Here is a 15,828-nt window from a genome sequence, read left to right as displayed (position 1 = left end):
CTGCTGAAACCCTCATCCATGCCTTTGTAACCTCTAGACTTGACTATTCCAACACAATTTTTTTTTCACAATTCAAATCGCTTTATTGGCATGATAAGTTACATCTTATGTTGCCAAAGCATCAAAATACATTTATGGTTGAGCACATAAACGCAGTTCTATTCATACAGTGTATAAACAGGTATATCCCTGAGTGTATAAATATACATTCGCATTGTTTATATATATTCATTTCTTAGTTTACTGGTTGTCCCTCTGTTCATGGCAAGCTGTAACATAGTGTGCCGCCAGTGTTACACAGCTTCTCTCCTCTCCCAGTAGGAATGGGAGTTTTTGGTTGTCATTCAGATTTCTGAATTCAGGGCATATTTGTGAGAATTTTTGGTAGAAATTCTCCCTGATGTTCTGATATTTTCCACAGGCTGTGAGGAAGTGCATCTCTGTCTCCACTACTCCCTGACTGCAGTGAGAGCATATCCTGTCTTCTCTTGGCAGCCTGGTCTGCCTGTGTCTGCCTTTTTCGATCGCTAGGCTATGTTCGCTAAGTCTGTACCTTGTCAAGGTTCTTCTCAGTTTGTTATCCTTTACCATGGTCAGGTAATCAGCTATGTTGTATTGTCTGTTTAGGGCCAAGTAGCAATTGAGTTTGCTTTGGGTTTTTGTTGTTTCTGCCCAATATGTCAGATATTTTTCCTTTTGCTTAGCGACGATTGTGTTGGGTCGAATTCTTTGTGTTACCCTGTCACTGTCCTGGGGCTGGTTATTAGTATTGTTAGTAGTTACTTCACTGAGTCCCAGGACTAGTTGACTGAGGGTATTCTTCTTTATGGTCAGCTCTTGGCATTTCAGGGCGTCGTAGTGATAGCATTGGGGGTTGCTCATTTGTAGGTGATTCCAAAATTTGGTGGCTCTTTTTTGGATAGTGATTATTAATGGATATTGGCCTAGTTCCGCCCTGCATGCATTGTTTACTGTTTTCCTTTGAGTCCGGAGGATACTTTTACAGAATTCTGCATGTAGGACCTCAATTGGGTGTTTGTCCCATTTTGCGAATTCTTGTTGAGTTAGCGGTCCCCATACTTCACTGCCATAGAGTGCAATTGGTTCAATTACAGATTTGAAAATTTTGAGCCAAATGCTAATTGGGATTTCTATTTGGATTGATTTTTTGATGGCATAGAAAGCCCTTCTTGCTTTCTCTTTCAGTTCATTCACAGCCAGTTTGAAGTTTCCCGTAGAACTGATTTTTAAGCCCAAGTATGTGTAGTTAGTGGTTTGTTCAATTTTGGTTGTTCCTACTGTGAAATTTATTTCCTGTTAGATTACACTCCTGGCTGGCCTCCCACATTCTACCCTATGTTAACTTGCGATGTTATATAACACCTATGCACATAAATACAAGTTGTTGTTGTTGTAGTTAATACTTTAGCAGACATTTTCCACTTCAATGAAAACCTGGTATAAATTCGGTGAGGTGTGCTTCACACCCAACCAACAGGATTCCTGTGCAAGTTGAGGTGGGATCTGTTGCAGGGCACAGGTACCTGCAGCAGCAGATAGTACTTGCTGGCTGCTTCTGGGCACTGAAGACAGCACTAACTTTTAAATTTTGAGAAGTTTGACTGGCTTGACTTCCAGTCAAGGATCGGACCCGCCTCCTGGGTCGGGGATCGAACACTCCGCCCCCCAAGATTGGACTGCCCCTGGGATCGGACAGACCCCCACCCTCCCCCCCCCCCCCCTCGTCTGTTTCATTACCTGCTGATTCTCAATCATTGCAGGTGGAGCTGCTGCATCTAAAGCTGCTAAATATGGAGGTAAATCTTCCTACTTCTAACATATTCACTCGTTTATAAAACCATCAAATTATTATTGTATCTTTGAGGATAGAATAAAGCCATAAAGAGAAAGACATTTTCCTGCTATATGCAATGACTGCATGTGAGAAGCATTTCCACCTTAGTGAAATATACTTTGCTAATTCATGATACATCACATCAGATGGATGAACCAGAACAACCAGTGACATAAGGCAAAAAAACATCATAAGTATTCATGAATGGGGTTTGAATCTTTATCATAACTTCTCACTCCTTTCTAAAATTAGTGCTGAGCAGTACCGATAATAAATTAAAGCATTTAGATACACATAACCTACTCAAAAATAAGATAGAAGAATAAAACAGCTCGTAATCTGTCTCTTCTCATTAATGCTCTTTACTTATCCTCAAATCATAGAAACATAGAAGATAGGAGCAGGAGTAGGCCATTCGGCCCCTCGAGCCTGCTCCGCTATTCAATGAGATCATGGCTGATCGTCCAAATTCAGTACCCTGTTCCTGCCTTCTCTCCATATCCCTTGATCCCCCTAGCCTTAAGAAATATATCCAACTCCTTCTTGAATATATTTAATGAATTGGCCTCTACTGCCTTCTGTGGTAGAGAATTCCACAGGTTCACCACTCTCTGGGTGAAGAAATTCCTCCTCATCTCTGTCCTAAATGGCTTACCCCTTATCCTTACACTGTGACCCCTGGTTCTGGACTCCCCAACCATCGGGAACATCCTTCCAGCATCTAGTCTGTCCAGTCCTGTTAGAATTTTATAAGTTTCGATGAGATCCCCTCTCATTCTTCTAAACTCCAGCGAGTACAAGCCCAATCGACCCAATCTTTCCTCATACGTCATTCCTGCCATCACAGGTATCAGCCTGGTGAATCTTCGCTGCACTCCCTCCATGGCAAGAACATCCTTCCTCAGATATGGCGACCAAAACTGCACACAGTACTCCAGATGTGGTCTCACCAAGGCCCTGTACAACTGCAGTAAGACATCCTTGTTCCTGTACTCAAACCCTCTCGCTACGAAGGCCAACATACCATTTGCCTTCTTAACCGCCTGCTGCACCTGCATGCTTACCTTCAGCGACTGGTGCACAAGGAAGCCCAGGTCTCGTTGCACTTCCCTTTCTCCCAATCTATTGCCATTCAGATAATAATCTGCCTTCCTGTTTTTGACACCAAAGTGGATAACCTCGCATTTATCCACGTTATATTGCATCTGCCATGCTTCTGCCCAATCACCCAACCTGTCCAAATCATACTGGAGTTTCTCGGTATCCTCCTCACAACACACACGCCCACCCAGCTTTGTGTCATCTGCAAACTTGGAGATATTACATCTAGTTCCCTCATCCAGATCATTAATATATATTGTGAATAGCTGGGGTCCAAGGACCGATCCCTGCAGTACCCCACTAGTCACTGCCTGCCACTCGGAAAAAGAGCCATTTATTCCAACTCTTTGCTTTCTGTCTGCCAACCAGTTCTCTATCCAAGTCAATACCTTGCCCCCAATCCCATGTGCCTTAATTTTACACGCTAATCTCTTATGCGGGACCTTATCGAAAGCCTTTTGAAAATCCAAATACACCACATCCACTGGTTCTCCCTTATCTATTTTACCAGTTACATCCTCAAAAAATTCCAGTGGATTAGTCAAGCACGATTTACCTTTTGTAAATCCATGTTGACTTTGTCCGATCCGGTCACTTTTTTCCAAGTGTTCTGCTATTACATCCTTTATAATGGACTCTAGCATTTTCCCCACTACCGATGTCAGGCTTACCGGTCTATAATTCCCCGCTTTTTCTCTGCCACCTTTTTTGAATAGTGGGGTAACATTAGCTACCCTCCAATCCATGGGTACTGTTCCAGAGTCTATCGAGTTCTGGAAGATGACCAGCAATGCATCTACTATTTCTAGGGCCACTTCCTTAAGTACCCTGGGATGTAGATTATCAGGCCCTGGGGATTTATCGGCCTTCAGTCCCATCAATTTTCCTAACACCATTTCCCTACAAATACTGATTTCTTTCAGTTCCACCCTTTCATCAGACCCTATGTGCCGCGGTATTTCTGGGAGGTTATTTGTGTCCTCCTTTGTGAAGACAGAACCAAAGTATGTATTTAATTGGTTCGCCATTTCTTTGTTCCCCGTTATAAATTCCCCTGATTCTGACTGCAAGGGACCTACGCTTGACTTCACCAATCTTTTTCTCTTCACATATCTATAAAAGCTTTTACAGTCAGTTTTTATGTTCCCTGCAGACTTACTCTCATACTCTATTTTCCCCCTTTTAATTAATCCCTTTGTCCTCCTTTGTTGAACCCTAAACTGCTCCCAATACTCAGGTTTACTGCTTTTTCTGGCCAATTTATATGTCCTCTCCTTGGATCTTATGCTGTCCCTAATTTCCCTTGTTAGCCACGGTTGAGTCACCTTTTTTGTTTTATTTTTATGCCAAATTGGGATGAACAAATTTTGTAGTTCATCCATGCGATCTTTGAATGTTTGCCATTGCCCATCCACCGTCAACCCTTTGAGTGTCATTCCCCAATCAATCCTACCCAACTCGCACCTCATACCATCGTAGTCTCCTTTATTTAAATTCAGGACCCTAGTCTCCGAGTCAACTATTTCACTCTCCATCTTAATGAAGAATTCTATCATATTATGATCGCTCTGACCCAAGGGGCATTGCACAACAAGATTGCTAATTAATCCTTTCTCATTACATAATACCCAGTCTAAGATGGCCTGATCTCTAGTTGGTTCCTCGACATATTGGTCCAGGAAACCATCCCATATACACTCCAGGACTTCCTCCTCCACAGTAGTGTTACTAATTTGGTTAGCCCAATCTATATGTAGATTAAAGTCACCCATGATAAAGTCACTCATGAGATGGATATCCTATAGCAGTGATCTTCAGAATATTTTTTATTTTATTGATATAAAATTTATTGTTATCTCATCCGTACAACATCCAAAAATGCTTTACAACTATTACTTACTTTTTGAAGTGTCATTACTGTTGTTATATAGGCAACCACAGAAGCCAATTGGCAATATAAAAAGGTCCTACTACAGCAAATGCAGTAAATGGCCAGTCAAACCTTTTTAATGGTGTTATTTGGGAATTAATGTAGGCAAGGACACCAGGATAACTCCTCCCTCTTCTTTGGATAGTGCCATGGGATCTTTTATATCCACATGAACAGGCAGATTGGGCCTCAGGTTAACATCTCATTCAAAAGATGGCACCTCTGACAATGCAGCACTTCCTCCATACTACAGAGAAGAAGAATATTTCAGGAGAATAACAGTTTGACTTAAGTGTTTAAGTGAATGTCTGGAAATAGAAAGACAGCATGATTGCTGAGTTCATATTATTTCACTGCCAGCCATTATTGGTCAAAAAATCCCTAATTTGGACTATTTTTGTAAAGAAGTGATCCTGTATTTCTAATTATTCAATTCTTGTGATCACAATGTAGGTGTTGGAGTGGGTGTGCAACCTGGTGTTGGAGTAGGTGTTCACCCTGGCTTTGGAATAGGTGTCCAGCCTGGCATCGGAGTAGGTAATTTACTGTCTCTGAAAGACATTTTCCTCCATTATACTCTTTGTAACCTGTATAAGTCGGCTTCCTCCCAATTCTGTGGAAATGGTGGTATCACAGCACACAGTGAAATTAATACCAAAAGCAGAAGAAAAATAACTACAAATCGCTGCATTCTTGAAGGATGCAGTAATGGAAGGTTGGTGGATTGCTGTTCGATAGAACATCTATCTATTAATGTCCTGAATGACTGGGATTTTCCACTCTGTGTTGCCAGCCTGGGATATTCCTGTCCATTAAAATGAATCAGGTGAAAATCATAGGTAGTTGAGGACACAACCAGAAAAACTCAGGAAAGCAGGAGTGGTAATAATAGGTATAGTGGGACTCAGGGACTTATCAGTGCTTAAATAACAGTGCATGGATGCATCAAAAACAATGGATTCAAGTACGTATTCTGCAGTCCAGTGAGAAAGACACCTTATCAATCCCTGAGGCTCCCTTGAGTGGAGGTGGGGAGGGAGTTCCAAGATTTTGACCCAGTGACGATGAAGGAACAGCGATATATTTCTAAGTCAGGATGGTACATAACTTGGAGGGGAACTTGGAGGTGGTGGTGTTCCCATGCACCTGCTGCCCTTGTCCTTCTAGGCAGTAGAGGTCGCAGGTTTCGGAGATGCTGTCGAAGAAGCTTTGGCAAGTTGCTGCAGTACATCATGTAGATGATACATACTGCAGCCACGATGCGCCGGGGATGGAGGGAATGAATGTTTAAAGTGGTGGGTGGGGTGTCAATCAAGCAGGCTGCTTTGTCCTGGATGGTGTCAAGCTTCTTGAGTGTTGTTGGAGCTGCACTCATCCAAGCAGGTGGAGAGTATTCCATCACACTCCTGACTTGTGCCTTGTAGATGGTGGAAAGGCTTTAGGGAGTCAGGAAGTGAGTCACTCGCCGCAGAATACCGAGCCTCTGACCAGCTCTTGTAACCACAGTATTTGTGTGACTGATCCAGTTAAGTTTCTGGTCAATGGTGACCCCCCAGGACGTTGATGCTGGGGGATTCAGCAATGGTAATGCTGTTGAATATCAAGGCGAAGTGGTTAAACTCTCTCTTGTTGGAGATGGTCATTGCCTAGCACTTGTGTGGCATGAATGTTACTTCCCACTTATCAGCCCAAGCCTGAATGTTGTCCAGGTCTTTTTGCATGTGGGCATGGACTGCTTCATTATCTTCCCATAATGATTTACTGGAGTCTTGATATGTACAAGTCCAAGAAGATTCCCAAGAAACTTTAGTATTTTCAGATTACTGGTTAACATAAGACTGATAGTTACAACAGTCAGTATTATTCCCCTTTGTGTTGTTGCATTCATCTGTTTGAATCTAGTAAGTCCAAAGGCATAAGTAATATAAGATCTCAGTGCTGCTCCATCATTAATTCAAAATTTCTACAGCTCAGTGTAAGCAAAACAGAGCCATCCTATTTGATTGTCCAGGCCCCTACATACCACTGGTTATGATTCATTGATTTCCCTGGTTGTCTACATAGACTTACCCTGTTTGTGCACAGCCTTAATTTTTTTTCAACCCTAAGCCAAGACAGCTTTTTTACATCTCTAGAACATTTGCCTGTTACCTCATCCCCACCTTGGCTGAAACCCTCATTGATGCCTTAATAGCCTTGAGGATCAATTTCTGTAATACTCTCCCCACATCCACCGTTCACAAACCTTAGCTCATTGAATCCCACAGTACACCTCTTCCATATTTGCATTTACGTAGTGTCTTTCCATTAATTTTATTCTGGCTCGGCTGCACTGACTCTGTGTGCCCAGAAAATCAATTTCAAGATTCTCATCCTCATTTTCAAAAGCTCCACATCCACACCTCATCCGATATATGAAGCTCCTCCTGTCATACACGTGAGTCCAAATCCCACCATGGCAGTTTGAAAATTTGAATTCAGTTTTAAAAATCTGGAAATAAAAAACTGGTATCAGTATTAAAGTGAACATGAAGCTGTCGATTTGTCTTAAAAATTCACTAATTTCCTTTAGAGAAAGAAACCTGTTTTCCTTACCTGGTCTGGCTTATATGTGACTCCAGTCCCACACCAACTTACTTCAACAGTGGTCTAGCAAGCCATTCAGTTGTTTCACCACCTTTTCAGTGCATCTAGGGATGGGCAATAAATACCATCATTACCATACACCATCAGCAGCCAATCATTAGCCATCATGCCCTCCCCTTTAAGATTTTTTTTCCAAACCGCTTCCCTTGTTACTGTACCTTTCTCCCTGACATCAAATGCCCCCTAAAAGCTATTTCCTCACTTCCTGCCTGGTGTCCACTTCTCCTTCCACTTTGTCATGTTCTATTGCTTGAGTGCTGAGGAGTGCTATATAAATTTAAGTTGTTTAGTGCATCTGAGTGGAGTCAAAAAATTAGTATATATCAAAGTCAAATTTAACACAAATGTGTACTAGAGACCTAAAACCAACTAAAACTTTGATAAACTTGATATATCAGGAAACATTGTAATTAAATTCTGACTAAAGCAATTGAGACTAGTCTGTTTTGTACAAAAGGCATTCACCAGCTTTGACTTGTTGCTTGGATTCCAAAACACTTAGAGCAGCAGTGGAAGCATTCGTGAGATGCTCCAACTATAATTCCAATCTGCATGATTGAGGTTGCCACTACATTTTCCACAAGCGCAGCTCTCTGTTGTAGGGGAGACTGCAGTACACAAAACCATTCCCCCTTATTTGCAAGGGCTCAAACAGAGAATGGAATGTATCTGGAGTTGACCCAATCCCAACTCGCAGGGATAGGATAATTTAAGTAGTCTGGGGGAGCAATAAGTTCTTAATGAAGTTGGAAAAATTCTTTCCTCACCACAGGGGGATAATGTTGGGGTTTATGAGGTAATCAATCCTCTCTGGGATCAATTACCTTTCCTGCTCCAGATATTTGGGGCTTTCTTAGCGCCCAGTATGGAACCCACACGTGTTGTCAGTAGGGGTAACTTCTTTTTGCCTTAACAAGATTCTGCTCGTTGGATTTCCCTGAGTAGCCTTGGAAGACCCTCAGATATGCCATCAAAGCTAAATGCAGGCAGAAGACTAACCTGTTCTGTCCACCATTTGGGATTTCCAATGAACATTAGAACATAAGAAATAGGAGCAGGAGTAGGCCATTCGGTCCTTCGAGCCTGCTCTACAATTCAATAAGATCATGGCTGATCTTCTGCCTCAACTCCACTTTCCTGCACTATCCCCATATCCCTTGATTCCCTTAATATTCAAAAATCTATCGATCTCTGTCTTAAATATACTCAATGACTGAGCCTCCACAGCCCTCTGGGGTAGAGAATTCCAAAGATTCACCACCCTCTGAGTGAAGAAATTTCATCTCAGTCCTAAATGGCCAACCCCTTATTCTGTGACCCCTGGTTCTAGACTCCCCAGCCAGGGGAAACATCCTCCCTGCATCTACCCTGTCAAGCCCTGTAAGAATTTTGTATGTTTCAATGAGATCACCTCTCATTCTTATAAACTTTAGAGAATAATGGACCGTTACAGCAGAGCCCTGACACTGCTGCAAGATTCAATATTAATGATAAATGATGGAAAGATTAATATGCAAGCATTCTCATAAATCCTTAAATTGCAGTTTTCAACACTATCTAATAGATCATATTAGTTATGGTCAAATAACTTTTTTTTTAAAACTAGATCCAACAACATTAAAACTAGTTTAGATTAGATAGGGTTACATTGGGTTAAACAAAACCTGGTTAAACTTAATTTGGTTTGTTTAGATTAAATTTGATGTGCTAAAATATGATTACATATAATTATGCAAGATTACTTAGCTTTGACATAGGTAAATTTAGGTAAAGAAGCCAGTAATCCAATGGGTGTCACCAGACACTGGCTCCCTTGTTATTGGCCAGAATTTTAATTTGGAGGCGGGTAGGGAGCAGGGGAGCTGGAAAGCGGTTGAGAAACCCGGGAGAATGGGTTTCCCGCAGGCCCTGCTGAATTTAACGGCAAGGCTTAATTAGCATTTCAAAGCACTGTTTCCTGCCTGCAGCCAGATGGAGAAGCTGGCTGGCTGTCAGGTGGGTAGACCTGTGGCACTAGGCCACAGAGGCGAGGGAGGGAGAGATCGGGGGTGGGGGTTTGGAGGCCGGAGGAGGATCGGGGTGGGAGGCTGGAAGGTGATTGTGCTCGGAGGGTGACGGGGCAGGAGGGGGGAGGCCAGAGGAGGATCAGGGCCAGAGGGGGAGACCGGAGGAGGATCAAGGCCAGAGAAGGATCAAGACCAGAGTGGGAGGCCGGAGGAGGATCAGGGCCGGAGGAGGATCAGGGCCGGGGATCGAAGCCAGAGGAGGACCGGGCCAGAGCGGGGAGGCCGGAGCAGAAACTGGGCCAGAGCAGTGGAGGCCGGAGGAGGAACAGGCCCGGAGGAGCATCGGGGCCAGAGCGGGAAGGCCGGGGGAGGTTGGAAGGCCAGAGGAAGATCGGGGGCTGGAGGGGGGGAGGTCGCAAACCCGGAGGGAGTTTGGGGGCCAGAGCGGAGAAGTCGGAAGGCTGGAGGATTCTCGGCCGGAGGAGGGGAGGTCGGAAGGCCAGAGGCAGATCGGAGGAGGATCAGGGCCAGAGAGGGATGGTCAGAAGGCCAGAGGATGATTGGGGGCCAGAGGGGGGAGGTCGGAAGGCTGGAAGAGGATTGGGGCCGGAGAAGGTTGGTCGGAAGGCTGGAGGATGATTGGAGGCTTGAAAGGGGAGGTCCTTAGGCTGGAAGGGGATCGGGGCTGGAGCGGGGGAGGTCAGGAGGCCATAGGGTTGATCAGGGGCCGGAGCTGGAAGGTCAGAAGGCCGATGGGTGATCGGGGCAGGAGGAGAATAGAGAAAGACCGGAGCTGGAGGGGGATCGGGGGGACGAGGATCGAAGGCCAGAGGGGTGATTGGAAGCCTCGTTGCGGGGTGTGGGGGAGAGTGTAGAAGGCTTCGTGGGAGGGCCAAAAGCCTCAAGAGGGGGAGGTCAGTGAGAGATCGGAAGGGTGGGGAGGGCGTCCAATTGTGGGTGTTTGGCGAGGCAGGGATGCTGGATCCAGGAGGTAAGTGGAAAGGCACTTACCTCCTGGATCCAGTAGTCCTCACCTCCCTTTAGCTGGCGGGTTCCCCGAGGCCTGGGAAACGCACCCGCTCACAGTTAAATTTAAAATAATGGATCACCATGAGGCACGGAACCTCATTAGAATATTTAAATACACAACCTGGAAGTGGGCGGGTTGGAGATGGGTTGGGGTCAGGGTTCAGTTTTTTAACTCTTTAACCTTCAACTCGACCCCAACCCACCCGTTTTTGGGGGTTGAAATTCCCCCCATTGAGTGTGGAGGCTAGAAGCCCACGACTCTCCAGCCAAAATGAAGGCTACTGGGATCCTGCACAGTAACTGCACAAGGCTCATTAGGGCTGTAAAGAACATTTAAATTAGGTGGTCACCGTATAATGCAACTGGAGCATCTGAGTAGTGTTCCATTTGCTGAGCACCTCTTCCCAATGGGCACTGAAGGGCAGTTCCAATAAATCCAAATAGATTTTTGTGTCTGTGTAGTCCATACCCCTCCCTAGATTAAGCCAGCTTGCCTCCTGTAATGGACTTGGATCTCAAAAAGCTGGTTTCCACCACTGCTGTCACCTTCCCCATCCAGAAATAAAATGCCACCCCAGCAGCCCTTCATTGGTTGCTGGTTCCTCAAATTTGTGTCAGGTGCTCCCAGTGGAAGAAAGTTTTTGAACGAACTGACCTCCATCTAATTCATTCTCGAGCGTATGTAACACCTGAACAGCGCCAGTATGTGGACTGCATTATCAGCCCTGAAGTTATGGGGATAATCAATATGGTTTGAATCAGTTTAGATGTTCAGTACTAACAGGAGAATGAATTACGTTTACATTAAATGGGTCATAAATTTATATCTTGTTCCGAACGTAGTGAGTTCTAGAGAGTGAAAGTAAATTCAAAGAGTTAACAGTGTGTGCATGGTCATTACAGGTGTTACTGGAGTTCGACCCAGCAGTGCTCCACTGACTCCCCAACCAGGTACCATTATTACTGCTAAATAACTGGTATGATTGTTGACTATTCTGGATATATATCCAGTGGTAGGTATTATTTATATAAGTGAAAATTGTAAATCTCATTCAGGCAAGACAGTTTTCTGTCCCTTGTAGCATATCTGCACAAAAGGGGAGCAAAGGACCTCAAAATTGCCGGAGACAAAAAAATTACAGATCATCAAATTAAACATGAAGGGCTGGATTTTATCAATGGAGATGTGCTGGAGGCGGGACTTCTGGTTTCCAGGTTTCAGTCCCGCCCCCAGCGACGTTTGACCAACCCACGCTATTTTCCTTTGATTGACCTTGTTAAGCCCGCCATCCGGCCAATTAAGGGAAGGCCGGTGACAGATGACGTCAACATATAACGCTTCATCTGTCGAAAAAATTTTGATAGATGAATTGTCAGCTTTGAGAAGCTGTCAAACACTGACAATCTCTGTTCTAAGGTGAGCCCTTGCACAGAAGGCACACAAAGACCTCTCTCCTCAGCAGAAAGCAGATGGCTGCTGCATCTGAGAATGCAGCAGCCATTCTGTCATCTCTGCCGTTGAGATGAGGCACCTCTGGATCCCCAAGGGTTGAAGCCTGCAGGAAGAAACAAAGGTAAGGAAACTTTTTCCAACACTTTACACTCACCTCTCATACTTACCTGTCCACACTTGCACCCATCACTCACCTCTACAGCAGACATTTCGATCCCTCTCACCCCTGCAGGCCCACTGCTCGCCTTGCTGACCCTGGCGAGATTTGCAGCCGTCGGGAAGCCCGCAATTGCAAGCATAAAATGGGGATAAGCCTCAAAACTGCCTGTTAACTACCTGTTAACAGGCAGTTAATTGGCTGTAATCCCCTTCCCGCCTCAAGGAAACGGGTCCCTGCACGACTCGGGGACCCACCTCCCGGGAAGATGGCACGGAAGCGGGTTGGGAGCGGGGTCATTTTCCCGGCAGTCCCGCCTCCATACCCGCCTCCCCAGGGCTGAGAAAATTCCCCCTGAAGATTTTTGGCAGTGTTAGCTGATAGAACCACATGTCTGCACTATGGTAGACACTAAAGTACAAGTTATAAGTGGGTACAAAAATATCTGAAGAGCAACCCCACTAAAGATGAAACCACCAGGGTTTAATCATCCTTAACTTAAGATGCTAGAAATGAATGCAGTCAGATGAAACCTGAAAAACACTACATGGATTCTTTGTTGCTTTGGCTGCTTTTTGATTCAAATAATCAGTGAATATGACATTCCTATTTAACACTTGAGTGATACTACAGTGTCAGAAGCATAGCTCTCCAATTTTCAATTGGAAAAATATAGTCCTTGCTGATTGCAACAGCCGTAACTTAGGGGTGGATTTTCCTCTAAAGCGTTATCTGGGCAGCTGGTGGGTGGAACGACCGACTGGCTGCCCGGAGTCCTGCCAGTTAGCCCAGTCTAGGCCTCATATGCATCAGGCCGGCAGGCAGTGGCCTGAAACTGAGCACCCTGGGGCAGCCTATTGGCTCCGGGTCACCACAATATCGGGTGGCCCAGCCAAACTCCGGACCAGAGGAACGTAGCATTCTAGGCTGGGCCCAACCTGTAGAGGGGAGGAGCCAGAGCAACAATGGCACAGGCTGGGTTTATGGGGCCGGAGCAGCCCCACAAAAATGAAGAGGAACTCACCTTTCAGGTCCTCTTCAGCTGAACATCCAACTGATAGTGGTCGGAGTATGCACGGTGCCAGATCAGTTCAAAAATGGGAATTCGAGTCCTATTGACGTCATAGAACCCCAATTTCCATTTTAAATGGGCCTACCGCCTGACTAGGACAACTGTTCCTGCTGGCCAGCGGTAGGTCCCAGTGAACATTTCTATTTATTGCCACAGCGGCAATGGGCGTTAGGTCATTGACCCCTATTTTTGGGGTGCTACTGCCCCGTTTCCACCAGGTGGAAGAGAAAATTCAATCCTTAGTCCTTAAAAAGACTTAACTCTAAACTCTGTTTTCTTTGAACAGGTGGCATGCAGCCAAGCTTTGCAGCTAAAGCAGCCAAGCTAGGTAAATAAAAACTCTTCCTTTTGACTTGAGGGTGTTTGAAGATCATCTGGTAAAGTAAATACTGTGATTGCAACATGTCCGTAAAGCCATATGTTTGACTCCCCACTGTTAGTATATGTTCTGAGGAGGCCGCACTGGATTGTGGGTCTTTTTAATTCTTAGACATAGGAGGAACAAGTAACTTATCTAACAGTTCAAGCAGCTTCCTGTCAACTGAGTGTAACTTGAAGAAGGCTATGTATACCCTATACCTTAATTGTGGGCTGCATGCATTGTTCTCTGAGGAAATGGTGGACTTTCCAAAGGAGATCACTCACATTCTGAAAGAAATTCCCTACCTCCAAACAAACTAAACACATCTTGAATGAGCAGTAGATGCCTAAAACAAATTCTATAATCACAGGTACATGTGAAAAATCTGTTTTTACAAGGAGATTCTAAAAGGAATGTTGTGGGATAAGCTTTGCTTTCAAGTTTAACTGCTATGTATAAATAATATTTTGGGAGGACTTTGAACCTAACCCGCCTGTTGGGATGGGATCAACTGCCTGTTTTACACCCTGCTCATTGGCTTCAATAGAAAGTAAAATCGGGTGGGGTATAAAATGGGCGGCCGATCCCATCCCATCAGTTTCCCACTGGGCGGGTTAGGTTAAAATTACCCCCTTTATATTTGTTTCACTGTAAGTAATTGGTAAGTGAACATCATTGCAGTCCTATAACTTTAGAAGCCATAGCTCTGTATCTTCCTCTGCTTCAAATGTTTATGCAGTATTCACTCAACGACTCCCTGTACCAAAGCATTTAATGCTACAGCAACCACCTGCATAAAGAAACTTGGCCTAAACTCTCTCCTCACTGACACTGTTAAATTGTTGACCACTCATCACTGACTCCCCAATCGGAGGAAATAGTCTTTCCCTATACACTCTTTCAAAACCATTCATAATTCTCAAAACCTCTTTTTAAATATCCCTTTAGACTTCTGTGCGACAGTGGAAATAGTCCCAGTATCTCAAGTCTCTCCTTTTTCCCATTCCTGTCATCAACCTGGTACTGTAAATCTATGCTTACTCTTTCTACTATGGAGAATACAAAACTGCACACAGTACTCTAACTGTGGTCTAACAAATGTTTTGTACCAATTTATTATTACCTCTTTACTCTTTTATTCTATGTTTCTGTTGGCTTTTTTTATGGCATTATCTACCTTTCAGAGAATTATGTATTTGAACCCCCTAGGTTTCACTGTTCATGTCTTTCCATTGAGTGTGTACACCCAATTTACTCCCAAAATGCATTATCTCACACTTATCCACAATAAATTGAATCTGCCACCTGTCTCCCCATTTTGCTAACCTGTTGATGTCTTCCTGAAGCCTTTTACAGTCCTTCTCGCTGTTTGACAAACCCCTTACTTTGTATCATCAGCTAATTTTAAGATATTATTCCCCATATCCAAACCTAAATCATCTATATATATCAAGAACAAAAGTAGACCCAGCCCTGACCCCTGGAGTATACCACTTCCAATCCTTCTCCAATCTGAACAACACCCATTTACCTTAACTTTTTCCTGTTCATCAACCAACTTTTTATCTATGCTATTACATTTCCTCTTATACCATAATGCTTGAATTTTTCCAGCAAGCCTCCTGTGAGACAATTTCTCGAACGCCTTTTGAAAATCCATATATTCTACATCTACTATACTCTCATACCTATCCAATCGGTTACTTCTTCAAAAAAAGGCATTAAATTTGTCAAACATGACTTGCCTTTAACAAATCCATGTTGGCTGTCCTTGATTAAGCCATATGTTTCTAAATGCTCACTAATTTTATCTCAAATTATGGCATAACAAAAGGCACCAGTGAGTAACAGTAGGGTCCAAACATAGGAACAGGAGGAAGCCATTCCACTCCTCAAGCCTGCTCCGCCATTCAGTTAGACCATGGCTGATCTGCACCTCAACAATTAGTTATAGAATAAAAACTCCTGTCCAACTCTATGTCGGCACTGAATTACCTCCCTCTAATGCTGCACTCCCACAGAAGCTAAACTCCACACTTTTCTGACCTTGCATACTCCATCATCCTCTTGTAGCTCAATGATTTTCTTGCAGTTTGGAAGTGCATGTATGCATTGGGTGATGCCCTCCATAGATAAGTGGCCTGCCAACATACGATCCACATTCACACATGAAGAATGGCATTTACATGATATACAAGGAGTCAACTCCATCAGAAGA

At 44.1% G+C, this 15,828-nt stretch overlaps 1 protein-coding gene across 16 annotated transcripts in view; it reads left to right on the top strand.

Moving 5' to 3' along the window:
- Positions 1 to 15,828, top strand: part of LOC147102129 (uncharacterized) — a 330,921-nt gene that overhangs the window by 295,339 nt on the left and 19,754 nt on the right. For 14 of the 16 annotated variants that reach the window (XM_085964374.1, XM_085964369.1, XM_085964366.1 and 11 more), the window contains 3 exons: positions 5,340 to 5,423; positions 11,471 to 11,518; positions 13,536 to 13,577. In XM_085964374.1, coding sequence (XP_085820500.1) covers positions 5,340 to 5,423; positions 11,471 to 11,518; positions 13,536 to 13,577 — 174 coding nt within the window. The remainder of the gene's footprint in view (positions 1 to 5,339; positions 5,424 to 11,470; positions 11,519 to 13,535; positions 13,578 to 15,828) is intronic. The other 2 variants (XM_085964364.1, XM_085964368.1) reach the window with 2 other exon arrangements.

Source organism: Somniosus microcephalus, chromosome 22 (assembly GCF_052327205.1).
Source record: "Somniosus microcephalus isolate GS21.2 chromosome 22, FLI_Smic_1.0, whole genome shotgun sequence".
NCBI classification, from domain to species: Eukaryota; Metazoa; Chordata; class Chondrichthyes; order Squaliformes; family Somniosidae; genus Somniosus; species Somniosus microcephalus.
This window is presented reverse-complemented; position numbering and strand designations above follow the sequence as displayed.